The sequence below is a fragment of the Gadus macrocephalus genome, chromosome 2 (genome assembly GCF_031168955.1).
Source record: "Gadus macrocephalus chromosome 2, ASM3116895v1".
NCBI lineage: Eukaryota > Metazoa > Chordata > Actinopteri > Gadiformes > Gadidae > Gadus > Gadus macrocephalus.
The window spans coordinates 7,516,135-7,535,231 of NC_082383.1; the positions used below are offsets into that span (position 1 = coordinate 7,516,135).

Genomic DNA, 19,097 nt, shown 5'->3' on the forward strand with positions numbered 1-19,097 from the left:
GATAGATCGTAATAATATAATCAGCACAAATCTATATCTATATATATATATAGTGATATATATCAAATTGTGTGAGTGTTTAAATATGGTCGCTAGTGTTTACATGTGGTTGATAGTGTTTAAATATGGTCGATAGTGTTTAAATGTGGGCGATAGTGTTTAAATGTGGTCGATAGTGTTTGAATGTGGTCGATAGTGTTTAAATATGGTTGATAGGGTTTAAATGTGGTCGATAGGGTTTGAATGTGGTCGATAGGGTTTGAATGTGGTCGATAGTGTTTAAATATGGTCGATAGTGTTTAAATGTGGTCGATAGTGTTTAAATATGGTCGATAGTTTAAATGTGGTCGATAGTGTTTGAATATGGTCGATAGGGTTTAAATGTGGTCGATAGGGTTTAAATGTGGTCGAGAGGGGTTTACATGTTTAAATGTGGTTGATAGGGTTTACATGTTTAAATGTGGTCGATAGTGTTTAAATATGGTCGCTAGTGTTTAAATGTGGTCGATAGTGTGTAAATGTGGGCGAGAGTGTTTAAATGTGGTCGATAGTGTTTAAATGTGGTCGATAGGGTTTACATGTTTAAATGTGGTCGATAGTGTTTAATTGTGGTCGATAGTGTTTAATTGTGGTCGATAGGGTTTACATGTTTAAATGTGGTCGATAGTGTTTATATATGGTCGATAGGGTTTACATGTGGTTGATAGGGTTTACATGTGGTCCATAGTGTTTAAATGTGGTCCATAGTGTTTAAATGTGGGCGATAGTGTTTAAATGTGGGCGATAGTGTTTAAATGTGGTCGATAGGGTTTGCGTGTGGTCCATAGTGTTTAAATGTGGGTGATAGTGTTTAAATGTGGGCGATAGTGTTTACATGTGGTCGATAGGGTTTACATGTGGTCCATAGTGTTTAAATATGGTCGATAGTGTTTAAATGTGGTCGATAGTGTTTACATGTGGTCGATATTGTTTAAATGTGATCGACAGTGTTTAAATATGGTCGATAGTGTTTTAATATGTTCTTTTCCCTCACTCTCCACCTCATCCCTAACTCTCCACCTCAAGCTGGTGTGTAGTGAGCGTTCTGGCGCCGATTGGCTGCCGTGCATCACCCAAGTGGGTGCTACATATTGGTGGTGGTTAGTGAGGTCCCCCCTTCACTGAGTGTTATTAATTATTATTATTCTTCATGTTTAACCTCTGTTTTCCTTTTATTCCTAGTCTGTTTTACATAGTTTTGAATGATGACTATATGCTCTGTAAGGTGACCTTGGGTGTCTTGAAAGGCGCCTCTAAATTAAATGTATTATTATTATTATTATTATGATAAGGGATAAAGTTATTTATTAGAATAAAGTAAGTATCATGAAATCTGTAAAGGGATTAGTGTAGCGTATGGAAGATTAGGAAATGTGCAATTATATGGTTTGGACAGAAAACCAGTACCAAAATCACAAGGACCGACCGAGCCAGAACGGAGGAAACTTACCCAGACAGACAAAACAAATACTGGGAACAACAAACCATCTTTACCATGTTGGAAATACCCAAACAAAATGCAACAAACCAAACCTGAACAGCAAACCAACATATGTGACCAACCAACTGAACTACTGACCAAACACACAATTCTTTAGACTAGACTATGTATATGGGCAGTGGAAAGTGTGCTGTGGGGATGTTGAATAGTGTTAACATAAAACAAAACATGGAACCAATCCAAAGGTCCAAAACCTTAAGGAACCACCCTAAACAGAACCCAAGCCCACCTGCCTCTGTGGAAAGAGAGAGAGACTGGCTACAGCCTGCGTGGCAGACCTGCACAGGTGCACCTCATCAGCTGACAAGCCTCTCAGCCCCGCCCACTGGCTACCTGTAGCAGGTAGGCAAACACAGAGGACCCAGCAGACGAAGGAGAGAGAGAGCAGTCACAGCTGTCACATCTGTTGCCTGAAGATTCTTTGTTTGTCTCCAACAAAACCTTCCAAACAGATGAATCATTGGCTCATCCCAGAAGTGTTAAATTACTTTTGTGTGTCAAAACGGGCAGGGTGGTCGTGGACTCCTGAAAAATACTATGGTTGTTTTGTATGTAGAATAAAATGCCATTGTACATTTAAAAAAAAAAGGGAAGACTTTCACAATGCAGGTTTCTGGCAGTGGTGTATAAAGTACTCAAAAGCCATACTTAAGTAAAAGTACAGATACCTTACTGGAAAATTACTTAAGTAAAAGTAAAAGTCACCTTTTAGAATAGTACTTAAGTAAAAGTATTAAAGTATCTGATCTTTACTGTACTTAAGTATCAAAAGTACTTTTCTGATATTAAATGTACTTAAGTACTGAAAGTAAAAGTACAAGTAACTGCTGTTAATAAAAAAGCAAAGGGTCAGAATTTTTAGAATAATGGAGTTTATTTCAACTAACACAAACACAATAGGCAAAACTCCACAAGGCCATAAACACTTCCGGTCCAACCTACCTCCAGGACCTCCTCACCGCTCATTTTAAATCAAGGACACTCAAACCTCCTTGCAGTGTTAAAGTGTGCTATACAAATTAAATTAATTAGGTCGTGAAGTTTCTAATTTTTTGATTGAGACCTGTATGATTTTGCTTCGATTATTGTTGTTTCCCCTTCGTTGTTGATCTTTTTTGAAAACATCCTTCCACTGCATATTGCAGTCCATTTTGCCATGATCTGGATGCTGTCGCGGAGTTACTCCAAAAAAAAAATCACTGACACTGACAGATATCGTAGCCCGACCTATTATCCCGCAAGCAAGCGCTGGTACACGTTACTTAATATTGGTTTTGGTGTCATCCAGGATCGCGGATTTTCGGAAAACTTAAGTCCCTGCCCAAAAAGGGTATTTAAATTAGCTTTGTAGCAAAAATGGCACATATACAGCGTATTGAAGTGTATAAGATAGTGTTGTAATACTGCGTGTACAAACCAGCCTGATACAAATAGTAGAATTTTGATAGCCCTTGCCCTCGTCCTAGCCATGCATTTGTGTGTTGACAGTCGTAGGAGTTTTGATCGACGTAGCAACAGTAACTAAGCAAGGGGGCTTTGCGAACGTGCGCTGGGACAGCTGATTCGCCAAACAGGCTCGCAGGCTGTGTTCTACCACAGTCCCCGACGTTATTCTCATATCTCTTATGATTCTTTTTTTTTTTTCTAAAGATGAGTTGATTTTGTAACGAGTAACGAAGGTTTCAAGGGAAATGTAGTGGAGTAAAAGTATCCGTTTTCTTCGCAAAATGTAGCGAAGTAAAAGTAAAAGTACAGAGAAATATAAGTAGTAAAGTAAAGTACAAATATCCAAAAAAACTACTTAAGTACAGTAACGAAGTATTTCTACTTCACTACTATACAACACTGGTTTCTGGGAATGCAGTGATGGAATCCCGATAACACCTGTTCCCTAATAAATGGGCTCAAGATTCTGAGTCTGCCTGCAAGAGGTTGTGTGTGTGTGTGTGTGTGTGTGTGTGTGTGTGTGTGTGTGTGTGTGTGTGTGTGTGTGTGTGTGTGTGTGTGTGTGTGTGTGTGTGTGTGTGTGTGTGTGTGTGTGTGGTTGCAACCCGGTATCACGCGATTGCGTGCTCCTGCGCATGAACGTTAATCTATTGAAGCGTGTTCCAGAGCACGATAGTCCGACTTTTTGCGTGTTACACAGAACGAAATGTAAACCAATGCATTCTGAATGGGAGTGTTCTAAGACAATTATATCTGTACGGAGCTCCATAAGGGACATTAGGGAGAACGCTCCCGGACAGAACCTTAGTTTGGAAGTCATGCTTAGTGACACGACAAATAGCCTACTTTCAATTGAAATACAAAATTTAGAAAATAGGCCTACGTGTCCCTGATCACGTTTCAATAGATTAAATAACGTGACAGTGACACGTATTTCCGTGAGACCATACCCGTACTTCCATGAGTATACTTAAAGGAAGTATACTCTCCGCACTATCTACTACGTTATTTTTTCAGATGTGAGTGCTGTTCCAAATCGAGTACTCCGTGGTGCACTAACCGGAAATTACGATCACGACTGCCGCCGTGGCTACTCCCCCGCAATAAACATCCCGCTTTGAACGGTGAACTCTTTACGCCTAGCAGCTATAAAAACTATAAAAACTACAAAATGACTCTATTAATGCAGGCTATGTGGAAAATGCGGCGACTTTGGCTCAGCCTGGCTCCGCCTCTTCCGCTACGTAGCTAAGATGGCTGCCGTTGAGTACGGGGAGTGTCCTTCGATCCACACTTCAGGATTAGCCCGTTTTGAGTACGGCATCCGGGTCCCTGAAGTATACTTCTTTTCGCCGGATCTGAATTGGAACGTACTGCGTACTCAAATTTTGGCTAGTAAGTACGGACAGTACGGGTATTGGAACACGGCACAGGTTAGAGCGTGTGCATGGGTTGAATTGCGTGTGTCTCACGCCGAATGCATGAGACATGAGAGCCCTGTACTTACGTGACACAAACCAGCACCGCAAACGTTCTCTCCCGCTTGAGATGACGTCTTTCTTTATAGGTTCATGGGTCTGATTCGCCGATTTCCCATGCTGATATCCCCGGAGATTCTCGGGCATCTTCGACAATTTGGCTATAGATTGTCTCATTACACGCTAAATAATATAATTATAGCCTAATTATATATAGCCTATACATATATATAGGCAATATATATAATTAGGCAATATATATATATATATATATATATACATATAGCATTTGTGGTTTTGGCATAAACATAACTAGGGTGCACTGTACTATCTGCGCACACCCTTTCTGAAGCCTCTCTCGCTCTCTCTCTCTCTCTCTGTCCCTCCCTATCTCTCTTTCTCTCTCTCGTACCGTTTAGTTAATTGTCTTAGAACACTCCCATTCAGAATGCATTGGTTTACATTTCGTTCTGTGTAACACGCAAAAAGTCGGACTATCGTGCTCTGGAACACGCTTCAATAGATTAACGTTCGTGCGCAGGAGCACGCAATCGCGTGATACCGGGTTGCTCCTCAATGACTAAAGACTAACTAGGCTGTCCTCAGGTGACACCCACAACTAGAACCAACCTCAGCAGTGGCAGAAGAGGCTCTGGCCGTTCCGGGGGAGGACTCTGTAACGTGCGGGGAAGGAAAACCTTTCTCAGTCGCCGTTTTAGAAACAAAGGTTTTGGAGACCATGGGGAGATTCTTCTTCGACAGATTCTCTTTGGAGCCCTCTGCTGGTCGTTTAACACCTCCAACTGGAAATAGGACAAGCAATTACTCTCTCTCTAGATACACAACAAGTAAGCCTAAGCTAAACAAACATTTTCCCAAATAAAAGTTTGTGGGTTTCATTGTGGAACAGGTTTAAGATAGCTCAATATAGATAATCTAAAGTTGGTTCCATAACTATTAATTAAATTTTTAAGTGGTAAATGGGACAATTACATATAAAGTGGATATACAACCCAAGGCAGTGAACAACATTCTTACTTGCAGAGCGTCCGTTGAAATAGTTGTAGTACTGGGAAACATAGGTGAGGATGCTGAGCCTGTCTGGAACCCGCAAGGCCACCATGTCCTCTGCATCCAACAGAGCAGGAATCCCCAGCTTCTCCTCAGCAATACGGAATGCCTAGAGGAAATTGATAACCATGATACAGCTATTAAGTCGACGGCATGCATATCCATACAGGCAGGGATGGGCACAAATACATCAACATTTATTTCCAAATAAAATACCAAATACCAACCTTAAAAATGTGTCAAAATATGCTACAAAATACAGCAGCCAAAATATTTATCAAAATAAAATACTGTATTTTTGTATTTTCAAAATACTACAAAATACTTCTTTCCCCAAGGTAGTTTAATAACATTCCTCTAATAGCCTTTTTCATCTATCCCTTCACTTGTACACTACCTGGAAAAACCTCAGAAAGCAAGAGACTTCTTCCATAATCAGTCAACAGATTCGATATGCTGACCCCTCATGTTAGAAACATCCCAATATAAACCTCTGCCCTGAGAAATGTTCTGTAACTCAATGAACCCTTCCTTATTTACTCTCTTGGTGTAATAGATTGCCCACTATGAATCAGTGACAATAACTCAAAGACAAACAATCCAAATGGATGATTTATTTAGGAATTTAAAATAGGTAGCATTTTAACCTTTTCAGTTATTTAACGCCTTCACTACCAAACGTATGGTGAGTTGCATCACAGTTGAATAATTTTGTATACACCAGAAACTGTTGTGTGCACAACCTCTATCAATCTAAATACAAAAGAAATAAATCGGGTTGTCACACCATCCAATAATTTAGTCCAATTAGAAGCCAATAATTATGACATTATCAATCATTACTTATTTGGAATGTGCAAGAGGTTGGAAATGTCCTTGTTTGAGGTAAGAAATTATCTTGTCAAGTCACCATAGCACTGAAATATTTCACAGGTAAGAGAACATAAGGAATTTAAAGTCGAGAAAAAACTGTAAAAAAGAAAAAAGAAAGGAAAATAGCAAATCAAGTCATCAAAGCTCGAGAACTCTAGTCCTTGTGCTGTCCTTGTGTGAGCAAAGGAGCATGTGTAACCTTAGCCACCTGCTAGTGGTGTCTCCTCAGTTGATGCCTTTAAGCACAACTAACTTCTCAAACAGTGTTGCATTCAGACAACGTCTATGGGGCCTGTTAATCGGTCCAGCAAAGGAAAATAAACGCTCTGCTGGAGCAGAACACGGAATGATGGTATTGAACCTTACAAAAAGGGTTTTGATGAAGGGGTACTGGTCCAAGGATGGTAAGTCCTTCCTTTGGTCCTCTAAAACATGCAGTGACTCTAGCTCAGCCATGCTGTGAGATGTCTTCTGGATAACCTCCACGTCTTCTGTGAACATGAAGAAGTCATCCTCTTCCTCTACCGTAGCAGTTGCGTTTCAAGCCTCACTCTCAGTAACAATCCCAAGATCTGTGTCAGCCTGAGGCATCAGTTCTTGGAATCTTTTTTTTTCTTTACTTGCCATTTGTGGAGGCAGCCAGCGCATCTTAAAGTACAGATGGGTCACACTCGCCAGGATCGCTTCATTCACTTCTGGTCGAAGTTCTAGAAAGGCACCAAATCTGCGCTGGAGACCATCCACTATGGCACGGCGAAGGTGTGAGCAGAAACTGAGGTTGTTGTCATGCAGAGCTTCAAGCTTTGCCTCTACTGCAAATAAGGTCGGAATTGATTCTGCGTAATAGCACGGTGACTGCTCTGCGATCAATCAATTGCCTGCTCAAGGGGTTTCAGGACTTATATTCTTCAATGTACTCCATCTCTGCATCCTTAAATAATGGCAGGTTTAACTTTTTCATAAGATCAGGGAGTGTCTCGCGGATGCTGCGGAGCTGATGAAGGCTGTCATATAGAGAGTTCCAACGTGTCGCACGAGGTGTTATCAACCTGAATTTTAGCAACAGGCAGACAGAGACAGAGATTTCGTGCTTTATAGGTAGATAGATAGATAGATAGATAGATAGATAGATAGATAGATAGATAGATAGATAGATAGATAGATAGATAGATAGATAGATGTCCTCACGGTGTTTGACAGAAAGTATTTTACAGTATTTTGAAAATACAAAAATATACAACACTGAAGTATTTTGATACAAAATAAGAAGGCATTTTCATCATCTCGATAAAATACAAATTACAAAATAGCATTTTGTATTTGAAACACGTATTTTAAATACAGGTATTAGAAATACTGCCCATCCCTGCATACAGGGAGAGTTTTTTGATGTGCTTCATAATGGATGCTGAAGCACAAGAACCGTTTGTATAAAAATAGGAATTGTTGGGAAAAAAAACAATGCAGGGACCACACCCAATTGTCTGTTGAAATGCCAAACTTTCCGATAAACGGTCCACACACACCAAAATAACCAGTCCCTCTACCGTGTGTGTGTGTGTGTGTGTGTGTGTGTGTGTGTGTGTGTGTGTGTGTGTGTGTGTGTGTGTGTGTGTGTGTGTGTGTGTGTGTGTGTGTGTGTGTGTGTTTTCCTGTACGCTCTCAGGGATAAGACTGAGGATAAGGGGGGCAGGATGCAGAGCCATTGTCTAGGATCAGCCTGGACTGACTCATTAAAAATCCACATCAGGATTAACACGGAGGACCCCCACTGTCCCAATTTCAGAGTCCCAATTCGTGCATTTAATAAGAGTGCTCGGAGTGCAAAACATTGAACTTGTGTTAATAAGCAGAATGAAAAACAAAACACACACAAAAAATAGATAAAACAACTGTGGAGAAGAGCAACACCAAAGGGACAGTTCATGACAATAATATACCTATGAAAAAAATCTAAAAAGCTTTCACATGAGAGGAATATCGTTTGTCACTTTCTCAGTTCAACGAGTTCATTCTTATCTAGAATTCAGTGAAGCACACGTGTTTTCATGGGCACTAGAACACACTTTTAAAAGGGAAACGTAGCCTCTGCGACCACACAGTTCCACACAGCCTACACTAGGATCACCAGGATCGAATGGCCTGTAGGACAGTCAGTCTCATTCAAAATGAATAGGCTGGAGAGATTCTCCTCAGATCGGGTTCTTCATCTGACGACACGGTCCTAGACCAGGAAGTCCATTTAGTAGACTACCTAGGCATAGCCCCATGGGGCATGTGATCGTCAAACACAATAATACTTGGACCTCAGCCTGCGTTTAGGGTCGTCAAGGGGTTAAGTAAATTGTGTGTAGAATAAACACGCATTAACTGCGAAGATTAAGAATCGTTTAATATGAGCGTGGCATACAATTACCTTTGGTCTGTGATATGTTGATTTTACTAATTGGCTTTTTATTACGCTGCCATCACCAATCAGAAACCACTTTACATTTACATCAATCAACCTCCTGAGAATCTCAGAGCAGTCTTCTATGTTGTAGGCATGTGGTTGAACCTCTATCAATAGGTCTTCAACTTTGAATAAGTGGTTGACAGTATTTTTATTCAGAGTAAAAGATGCCTTATTTGAAACACGTAGGCCTACAATGGTGCGAAGAGATCTTACCAAGTGGTTGTTTTGAAATACATCCTCTTTTTTTAGTGACTCATAGTCTCTGGAACAGAAAAAAATGTTATAAACGTTAAAAGGACAAGCCTTCAATGGCCTAATTAAGTAGCAATACACATCACACATTCATAAATATAGGACGATCAATCAACATCATTAACAAAGACTAACTCTTAACAACGATCCACTGCATTACAACTCATTACAAACTATGTTCCTACAGATTAATATCTAGACAGACTAGATCAGATCAGATCAATTTACAGAATGAACACATGCTTACATCAGGTCCGGTCTGTACTTGTGAATCAGAGCGCAGAATGCCATTCCGTTTTTAAACGAAGTCGTCATGTTGTTGATGGCAACATCTTGGTACCCATCACACTGCATTTTGCACCATTTCTCCAAAGCTTTGATAGCGGACATCCTTCTCCGTCCACGAACACTGCACACGACTTGCGACCTAGCTTCGATTCCACCACGTAAGTTATAGTACGATTTAAAAAAAGATCATTAAAACCACATCGACCGTGACAAAACGGCCGACATAAAGTTATCGGCGAGATCTGGCGTGTAAATAAATACGGAGCTGGCTGTCTGCAGCCGCGGCTCTGCGTCCGGTGTCCTGTTGTACCTGCGAGGGGTGGGAACTTTCTTGTTCATTAGCCTGATTGCTACTATAGGGGATGATTCATATTTAATACACTAGTTAATGTTCATTGTTGTATAAGGGGAGTATGTGTGTGGATTTGTTCGAAAAGCTGAATGTATGCCTTGGTAGTGTGCTTTGTTTAGTGTAGTTGTAGGCTTCAGCATAGCATGACATAAACTGCCCAATATTTAATGTGATGGTATGCCTATATGCGAAGTTTTGTTTCAGAGAAAAGGGATTCTTGTTGTTGAATGTTATTTGGTTCATTCCGGACACAATTGTGAACCGTGCACCAAGTGTGTGTTTACATTTTGGAAATGCAAAGATTACTTCAGTGCACTATCTCTAATGACATGTGCAACATGTGAACATGCAACTCAAGATAAAACTCAATGCCACCGCCTACTTTTGGTCCGTCCACACTCCAGTGGATTAGTAAACAGATAGCTCTGCTGGGTTTTGGCAGAGCACTCGCTTGGTTGAAAAAGTATATACAAATGAAGGGGGGCAATAGAGATGGAACTTGTTTTTGAATAAACTAAAACCCCTCTTATAGTATATTCGACAACAACCCCCTTAAACATATTGTGAGTCAGAAAAGATAGCAAACAGGGGAATTGTCTTTAATTTATTTGGTGAGTCATTCATGTTTAAACCATGCCTGAACAATACAACATGGGCACGTGTGATGGAGTCATCCATATGTTGTTTACTTTTAATAATTTAAGCTTTGTTTTCTATTCTTTGTATTGTCTAGCCACCCGTTCCTAGTGTTATCTAACGTTAACTTTTGTGCCTGGGCTAAACTGGTCACAAGGGAGCAGGGATCTCCCTTATGCCTTCCTATGCTTGGTGAGAACACAGGCAACTCTGTCCTTTGGTTAAACATCTCCCTGATCTGATCATTGAAAACTGCATTTTGGGCATGGGGTGAAACTATTTAAATAGCTCAGTGAAACTGTATTCTGGGATCACTCTGCTAGAGAGGAGACTAGTGTATGCTTACATTAAAATAGCTTAATTGTCTACAACTATTGTGTGCTTTTTTGCATTTAGAAGTCTGTCCTAGACGCATTATCTTGTAATGAAATTGCCACGATGCACAAACAAAAGCAGAAACACAAATTTCTCCCCAAGGGTAACAACCAGCGCATTGTGTGTTCACAAAAGAGCCAGTCCCCCCTATTATATTTGCATTGAATGTTGGAATTCAGACAAGACCCCCAACACAGATTTTGATTACACATGTGTCTCATTCTCATATACGTGGCTGCTAGGTCAGAGATTATGAACTAATGGGAAAACGTTGTTTATTGATTGGTGTTAGAACGCTATAGCCCCCTTGGTACACCGGCTTCGTAATGTCCACCATAACTAAAGGGACGAAGAGTTAATTAATGCATGTGAACTGTGGACCTTTGTCCTGAAAATATCATTGAGCTCCACTTTATTTTCTCTGAAATGTTAATGTTCTCTCTCTGAAGTGTAATCATTGTCAACATGGGCATGGAAGAAGAATGATTCGCAAGGCTTTTATAAAAAATAATAATTGTGCTCATGCCATCATATTTGAGATAATAGGTGTATTCTTTTTTTTTATATCCAGTGGAGGGCACTGTAAGACTACAACTGCCACCGAATCAAAACATAGGCTATTTAAACATGAACACAAACAACAACATAAACTCTATGAATAGGAAGGGCTGCATTTTAATTCAGCAGCTGAGATACACGTGTCTTATTGTTGAGGCACTGTGGGCCTCCATGGCTCCTTCGTGGACGGAGTTGTTTGTATTTTGTTGAAGGATACAGAAAACTGACGGGAAATTAACAGTCTTGAAAATAAATGGAAGAGAATTTCTTATCAGGATTTATGTGTTTGTGATAAGATTTGTGTGTATTTATATATATTGTATTTTTTGTTAAATAAGGTCACGTTTTATCAGCAGTATTTCTGTAAAACAAAAAAAATATATATACAACATCCAATACTCATATGGTACCTGAAACAATATTTGACTCCTACACAGGCAGAATTTAATTATTTGGTGAAACACGATATGTGAGGCTAGGTGTCTCCAAACACCAAATGATGTTCTTGAACACAACTTCTGTTGATGTTCCTGGACTCTATTGTTATCCAATTAAAATTGTAACCACACAATTGTTGACTCTTTTCGAATTCAGGGTTAAATGACAGATACAGAATATGAGTTGTGGATTACTTTCTGAGGTGACAGTTGGCAAGGTCAATTTACAGCTACTTCCATAGTTTCCTGTACGAGTTTGTGTCTTGTGTTGGGTCAGACATCCTGCCGGTCAGAGGAAGCCTGAAAACTGATGACATCATTCAGACATCTACAGAGTACAGACCCCTTTTCTTTAAAACCATGATTGTTTGTTTGTTTGGAGATTATGTTTGCCTTCAGAGATATTTCACCTTTTTTTGTTTTACATGTTCACTTTACCGTGTAGTCAACACATTTTATGTTGGCTGTATACTTTTATTTTGAGACAAATACTAAACAAAGCTATGTACACTTTTAGATATATGAAATAAAAAAGGAGCAAAACAGCTATATAAAAAAATGTTACGCAATAACAAAAAAAGGCCTGGCAGGAATATAAAAAGTAAATATTAATGAATGTTCCAAGACAAAACTCCTTTATAATGGGCACCAAACTGTACAAACAAGACAAGTAAACTCAAAAGAGTAAAAAAATAAGAATGAAATAAAGTAAAAGATAAACATCAGCAAAACTTAACTAAGGCCCTCCCATTAGAGCCTTCCAACTAAATAAGTCCCTCTCTGACCTCATTTGGGCTATAGATAGTTCAAAGACTCCCCATACTCCTCTTAATCAGACTGTTCAGTACACACAGGAAGTACAAGTAGGAGCAAAAGGCCATCCGTCATGCCTCCTGTAGCCCTCTTCCTGTGTGTGTGACGCACGCGCCCTCCTCCTCCTCCTCTCTGGACGCCACCGCCGCCGTGCCTCGTATCTCTGCTGCGTGTCTCCTGGCCTCGGCCCGCAGCTTGGCGATGCTGCAGGAACGCAAGTCCTCCGAGCTGGGACCCTCCCCACCGCCGCCCCCAACGCCGCCGCCACCCCCCCACCTCCCGCCAACGGGCCGCGTCCGGTCCTGGGTCGCGTCTCGGGTCGCATCCGCCGCCCATAAGTCCTCTCGTCCCTCCCATCGCTCGCCGTCGGAGCCCTCGGCCGCGTGGGGGGAACTCTTGAGGTCCCTCTGTGCGTCCTGGCCGCAGGTCCCCGTGGCCTTGACGTCCGCGGCGGTGTAGCGTTCCGCCAGCTGGCTCTGGAGCTTCAGCTGGCGTCGCATCTTGGCGCGGCGGTTCTGGAACCACACCTGGGTCGCCCAGAAGGTGGGGGAAACAAACGTAAACAACAACAACCATAAACCCGTCTTTTTAGATACTATATGACATCTTATCCTAGCTATCTTTCTGGATACGGGGAAGGGGTTCACCTAGCGATTGTTAGCGCTTTACACTTGAACATCCTTACTGCACGACAGCGATATATTTTTTCACTTAATTATGACAAATGTACTTATTCCAAGTCACTTTGGATTAAAGCGTCAGCTAAATGCCCTAAATGTTAATGTAAATGAACTCGATAACAGTTTAATGCAGATCAATTGGGTGAAGGTCTGATGTTTACAACTATTCAGTCGCCCAGTCGGTACCGATCCGCTCGGACTCGAACTCTGGGCCAAACCTCCTCCACCCTGCCTCCTACCTGCACCCGTGCCTCCATGAGGTCCAGCCGGAGGGCCAGGGCCTCCCTCATGAAGATGTCCGGGTAGTGGGTGCTCTCGAAGGCCTTCTCCAGCTCCTCCAGCTGCCAGCCGCTGTAGTTGGCGCGCGCACGCCGCTGCTTCGCTGGCCTCTGTTCATCTGGAAAGTTGCGGTGGCAAGTGGCAATTACACAAGCGCCGACGGGTGACAAGGAACTAATAGCCCTAGATTGGATAATTACCACGGCGTTCATTAAAAAAAAAGGGGGGGGAGCCCCCACTTTAAACACTGCGCCCGATAATTGATTGTTAGTTACGAGCGGTTAGACAATCTTTTGGTAAACATTTGCAAAGCAATCAGATGGTGCTGCTAGCGGGCTGGCTTCAAGAAAATTTGGATCCAGTGTGCGTGCCCGTCGGTAAACAGTGTGTTAGCTTTCGAGTACAGCGGTTGTCAATGGGTGGTTGGCTCACCCATCCCCTCTGTGAGTCGGCCCATGGCGGCCGCGTGCGAGGCCAGCAGGAAGGCTTCCGCCTTGCCGGGGTGGGGCTGCAGGTAACTCCTCAGTGACTCGTAGCTTAGGAAGGGCCCCGGGAACAGAAGGTGTCCCGCCGCCGGAGAGGCCAGCCTCGCATGGAATGCTGGGAAGAAGTGGGTCGCGGGCGAGGGGAAGACGGTGGGTAAGAGGCCGGACACCAGCCGACCAGCGCCGAACATTGTCCAGGACCTTCAAGATAGGACGCTAGGAGGAAAGTGTGGGCAGGCCTGGCTCCTTAGTCCGCCAAAAGATGCGCTCGGGGGAAGGAGGCGGTGGTGGTCGCTTGTGTTGTCATCAAATAAACGAGGACGTGAGAGAGTAATGTCCGTCCATTGGAGTCATGTCTGCCTCTGAGGAGCTGGCATCAGTCTGAGAACTGATGATCTGCCCGGGTTAGGAGTCTTCTGAAGAGAAGAAGAATGCACTCTGAGGTTGGAGGAGCTCTGTTGAGTCACAGGGTTGCAGGTTGAGTAGTCAAGGTATAAGCCTTAAGTGGTTGGCTCCTCACCTTATCCACCCCCCCCCCCCCCCCCCCCCCCGGTATACCTTCCCCTCCCACTTTAACCCCCCCTGCCCCTCCCTTTCAGGTCATAGGGTTCCAGAAAGATAGCAGTGATTGGCTGATATGAGTTGTGAAATGGTCCTTATTTGTTATGCAGATCATACAGAAAAAAGGGGTTGTAGTCTTGCAATCGATATCTTTGATTTCCTAACCAAAATATCCTGGGTCACTGAAGAATGTATACGCGATATCCCCGCTTACTGACCCAATGCAGCTAATCTAAGCATTAACCCTAGACAAGTTTGGACACCTTTGGCTTCTGAAATTTCATTAAGTGAGAAGGTGTGAGCTGAGTGTGTATAGTGCACTTCAAGCGTGTATTTACTTTGTTATTACACCATCCCTCAGAAAGAAAATACTGAGAAAACACTAGGAAGCAGAGGATGGTGGGTAGTTACTATACTATAGGGTAAGGTAAGGATCTGAAAATAGTCTAACAACCAACGCAGAATGCCGATGATCTTAAAGTGCCCCACCTTCACAGATTAGTCACTTTTTCCAACACGGCAGCTGCTGTCCCTCGTTGAAAGACGCATGGTGGCGTGTACCGTGCGGATGGAACACAGTGTGTCAATTAATCCAACGTTACTCAAACACACACACACACACACACACACACACACACACACACACACACACACACACACACACACACACACACCTCTTCATCATGTTCAGACTATTACTCTTTTGAATCAAAACAAAACCAAATGGGGCTACTGTCAGTGTTGTCATCGCTAACAGGTGATGCTTAGGGAGCTTTGATCACATGTACATACACACAGACACACACGGGAATCTCAGCAAGACCCAGCTGGTCAAAGCCAGAGCATGAGGAGGACGATGATGATGATGATGATGAGTCAAGCTCTGGTCATTCCACAGTATTTGTGGCCCTTTTTTCTCTCCTCCATCTGCACCTGTTTAAACACAACATTAATACCCAGGTGGAGGTCAGCGTGTAAACCTGTCTTAGAGAAGGGGGAAGGGGGAGAGAATAGAGCGAGAGAGAGAGTGACAGAGAGGAAGGGACAGGGTAAAGAGAGAGAGAGAGAGAGAGAGAGAGAGAGAGAGAGAGAGAGAGAGAGGGAGGGAGGAAGAGGAGGCAGAGAGAGAGAGAGAGAGGGAGAGAGAGAGAGAGAGAGAGAGGGAGGGAGGAAGAGGAGGCAGAGAGAGAGAGAGAGAGAGGGGACAGAGAGAGAATAAAGAAGTGACAAACAGAGTCAGAAAGAGGGACACATTTTCTGACGTGTTCACTCTAAGAAAACCAAACTGCAAAGTGCAAACAGATCAGAAGTATCACCGCCAGAGTGCAGCTAAATACACACTGTGTTGGGGTGTGGTGGTGGAGGTGGAGGTGGTGGGGACTGTGGCTTACTGCAGCCATCTGCGTCGGGTCCCCAGCACACAGGTAGTCCCGGGGACGTCTGGCAGGCCTGAAAGCTGAAAGCGGAGCCGCAGCGCACTGTTTGTCCCTGACAGGCTCCCCTAATGCCCATTGATCCAGATAATCAGGGGAGAAATTGGTGGGGGAAGAAAGAACAAAACGGTTTGGGCTGGGGGGGGGGGGGATAGTGGCAGCGGTATAGTGGTGGATCACTCTGACTACGCTTGTCCAAAGGATCTGCTGGTGGAGACAAGTTATGGAGAGTCAGGGAGACAATGGAAGGGGTTAATGCTCAAGTCTTTGTGTGAAGCCCCCCGCAGGTAACTCTAGCTCTGCTGATGACAAGGGCCCGGCCCGCGAGAGGGGAGCCACCGTCTGAACACCGATAACGGTATCATTAACAAGAGACCTTAACCTAGAGGGGCCCAAAAGGCAACATTATCTATGGATTTGGAAAACACCATTTGGGGAAGTGGCTGTCCTGTTATCCATTAATAACACGGGCTCCAAAAGTCAAGGGGCTTTGTTTGAGCCTGCAATAATTGGTTTGGAACGAGCGAGACACGGGTTGGACCTCCTAGTACAAAGTCATTAATTCACTCATAGTAAACTTGTTTTGGGTAGATTGCAATCAGTGCAGCTAAAATAAATACAAAATAATTGGTTAAAGAAAAAAAAATTAAACTAAGTCAACTGATCTATTTTCATCTCATGTGTTGAATGCTGAGTGAATATACAACGGGTGTGGTCATGCCTATCCGGTGTCGTTTCCAGACTGGAGATGGCCAGGGAAGACCAGACGAGATCAATATTTAATCACAGTTTAAGTGAAGTCTAAAGGTTGTCAATGTCTGTGTCAACGGTTCCTGTCGGGATTGGACCAACGTTTTTACATGCTCGTCCAATTTCTTTGCAATGAATTACAAACGATAAAACTCCCTTGCTCCTCCTCACAAAGAAATAACATAATCTCATCACATTAACATGTTTGTAACGGCGGTCCAGAACAAAGAGGAAATGTGTTCAAACAGCTGAAAAATAAGCTTGAAGCCTTGACATGTTACGGGCTATGCTAGGTGCCTTCCCTCCCTCCCTCCCAAACTCCCCGCCGTCTCTCTGCCGGTAATAGTATCCTACAGTGCATGGGCTGATTGTTTTAGTCCTGGATCGCTGGCCATGGGATACAACCTGAGACCCCCCCCCCCCCCCCCTCCCCCTGCAGACCCTCACACTCTGTCTGCTTGCCAAGTCAAACCCTTCAAGGGAAAGCGGCCTACAATCTAACAGCAATCACACTTCATATATCAAAGTGAGAGGAGGAGCAGGAGGAGGGGGGGGGGGGGGGGGGAGCAGGTCCACATTTTTCCTTTCTCTTCACTTCTTCTTCTCTCCACGCCAGCCAAGTGCAACTGAAGCGTGGCCGCGGCGGGGGAGATCTGAGGGGAGGGGTGCCATTGAGAAGGAAGAACCAAGAGCAGACAGATGTGCACGGGCAGGTAGTGGCACATTGTCAGTGGGGTTGGGGGGCTGCTTGTGTCACATTCTTAACTTCCTTTGAAAGATTCCCGGTCCATTGACAAATTAAGGAACAGGGATGTCTATCTATGAATGGGGCGCAGGACCATCCGAGAGGTTTAAAGGCTCGAAGGTCTTGAAGAATGGCTGTAAAGTTTTGCAACAGCACAAGAAAGTAAAACATTCACAAAAAGTGACAAAAAAACGCCTCACTTTATTGTTAAGACGATAAACATCTCCACTTTCACCCTGGTCTACAGATGTGGGCACAGCTGCGTCTGAGGGGTATCAGACTTGCGGTGACGACTCCTGACAGTGGCGTTTAAGCTGTCAGTAGGCGTTCAATCCGATCCCTTCCTCTTGTCCTTCTCGCTCGCTCGCTCTCTCCCAACCACTTCCTCCTCAGCCGTCACTCATCTCTGTTCCGCATCACTGCTGCCCAGCCAATGGGATGCTGGCGCCTGACCAAGGGCCAGGGCTGCCGGGACTTGCATTCCAAAAGGTGATGGATAACCATAAACAGCCAGTCATTGGACACCATACAGGTGCAATTAACGCATCGCCATGGAAACGGCAGCAGAAAACTGTATAGCAACGGGGCAGTGAAGCAGAGCACGATGAAGAGTGTGGGCAACATTCATAACCCTTTGGGAGAAAGCACCATGTCAGACGTGAGGAATTATAAATCACTGCTTTGAAACAGAATGTGAAATCATGGAAAAAGGGACAATGCAATGTCCCAGATTAAAGTCTATTGTACTTCCATCACGCCAATGACTGTAAATACTTGATAATTCACACAGACCCAAGGTAATCCTATGACACAAAATGGCCTTTTGTTTTCTTATTTGCTTTCGTCTGGATCAGTGAGGATCAATTAATGATTTGAACATACATGCGTTTATTCACATGAACACAAACACACAGTTTTGCAGTTTTGTCTGCATCCTCAACCAATATTCAGATAGAAGCTTTAGGAAGCATGCAGTATCTTTAGCAGCGTGTTGCATGAAAAGGAAAATATGAAAAGAGACACGGACACAGACAGACAGAGAGACAGAGAGAGAGATGAAGATCACTGAAAACGACGACCTCATTCAGATAATACAGTTTTCAACAATCCATTTAGTTCTTCAGATGCACCGTCCTTCACAGACCGATGACAGACTCCACTGCAACCACCGGTATCGGTTAGGATCACACACACACACACACACACACACACCTCAGGTAACTAAACACCATCTAGAGTCTCCGGGCTGTAAAATGGTCTGCCCACATCTCATCTTCAAAAAAGAAAAAAAGGAGCCCCTTCTTGTCTTTGTGATTGAAAAATTACTGCCACGCTTAATTGACCCTAAATGGGGAAGACCGGCACATTGTTTCACTTATCCCTCGACTCGGTGAAGAGGTGCTGCGATGGAGTCAGTGGGCGAAAAACAAACATGGGGCGCTTTCATGGTCAGGATGGCTTCCATCACGGGCGCCGCTCGCTAACGGCTTTCATTCGCTACATGCCAGTGGAGAGAGTGCACCTATGACAGCTGTTTCCAGCTTCGTTATCACTGTCCCGGAATTGTTGGAATAATATGAATTGGCACGA

General features: G+C 43.4%; 2 protein-coding genes across 3 annotated transcripts in view; both read right to left on the minus strand.

The window, feature by feature from the left end:
- micall2a (mical-like 2a) overlaps positions 1–10,206 on the minus strand; it is a 28,576-nt gene extending 18,370 nt beyond the window's left edge. The window contains exons 1-4 of one of the 2 annotated variants that reach the window (XM_060038454.1): positions 9,363–10,206; positions 9,077–9,125; positions 5,503–5,644; positions 5,095–5,138 (exon numbers count right to left, since the gene is read on the minus strand). In XM_060038454.1, the coding sequence (XP_059894437.1) occupies positions 5,095–5,138; positions 5,503–5,644; positions 9,077–9,125; positions 9,363–9,505 (378 nt within the window). In that variant the 5' untranslated portion in view covers positions 9,506–10,206. Of the gene's footprint in view, positions 1–5,094; positions 5,268–5,502; positions 5,645–9,076; positions 9,126–9,362 lie in introns of both variants that reach the window. The other variant, XM_060038447.1, reaches the window with a different exon arrangement.
- A 116-nt stretch (positions 10,207–10,322) lies between these two features.
- On the minus strand, positions 10,323–14,216 carry si:dkey-43p13.5 (homeobox protein unc-4). The gene is made up of 3 exons (XM_060075164.1): positions 13,966–14,216; positions 13,494–13,651; positions 10,323–13,101 (listed from the first exon to the last, which is right to left on the minus strand). The coding sequence occupies exons 1-3, from the start codon at positions 14,207–14,209 to the stop codon at positions 12,646–12,648; spliced, it is 858 nt and encodes a 285-aa protein (XP_059931147.1). The 5' UTR covers positions 14,210–14,216; the 3' UTR covers positions 10,323–12,645.
- Positions 14,217–19,097: the final 4,881 nt, after the last annotated feature.

Excerpts from the sequence above, each read along its gene's own strand:
- si:dkey-43p13.5 (XM_060075164.1), bottom strand. The coding sequence starts at position 14,209 with ATGTTCGGCGCTGGTCGGCTGGTGTCCGGCCTCTTACCCACCGTCTTC. Across the intron at positions 13,652-13,965 it reads CCGACTCACAGAGGGGATGG|ATGAACAGAGGCCAGCGAAG; the intron begins GTGAGCCAACCA and ends GCAACTTTCCAG. Across the intron at positions 13,102-13,493 it reads TCATGGAGGCACGGGTGCAG|GTGTGGTTCCAGAACCGCCG; the intron begins GTAGGAGGCAGG and ends TGGGCGACCCAG.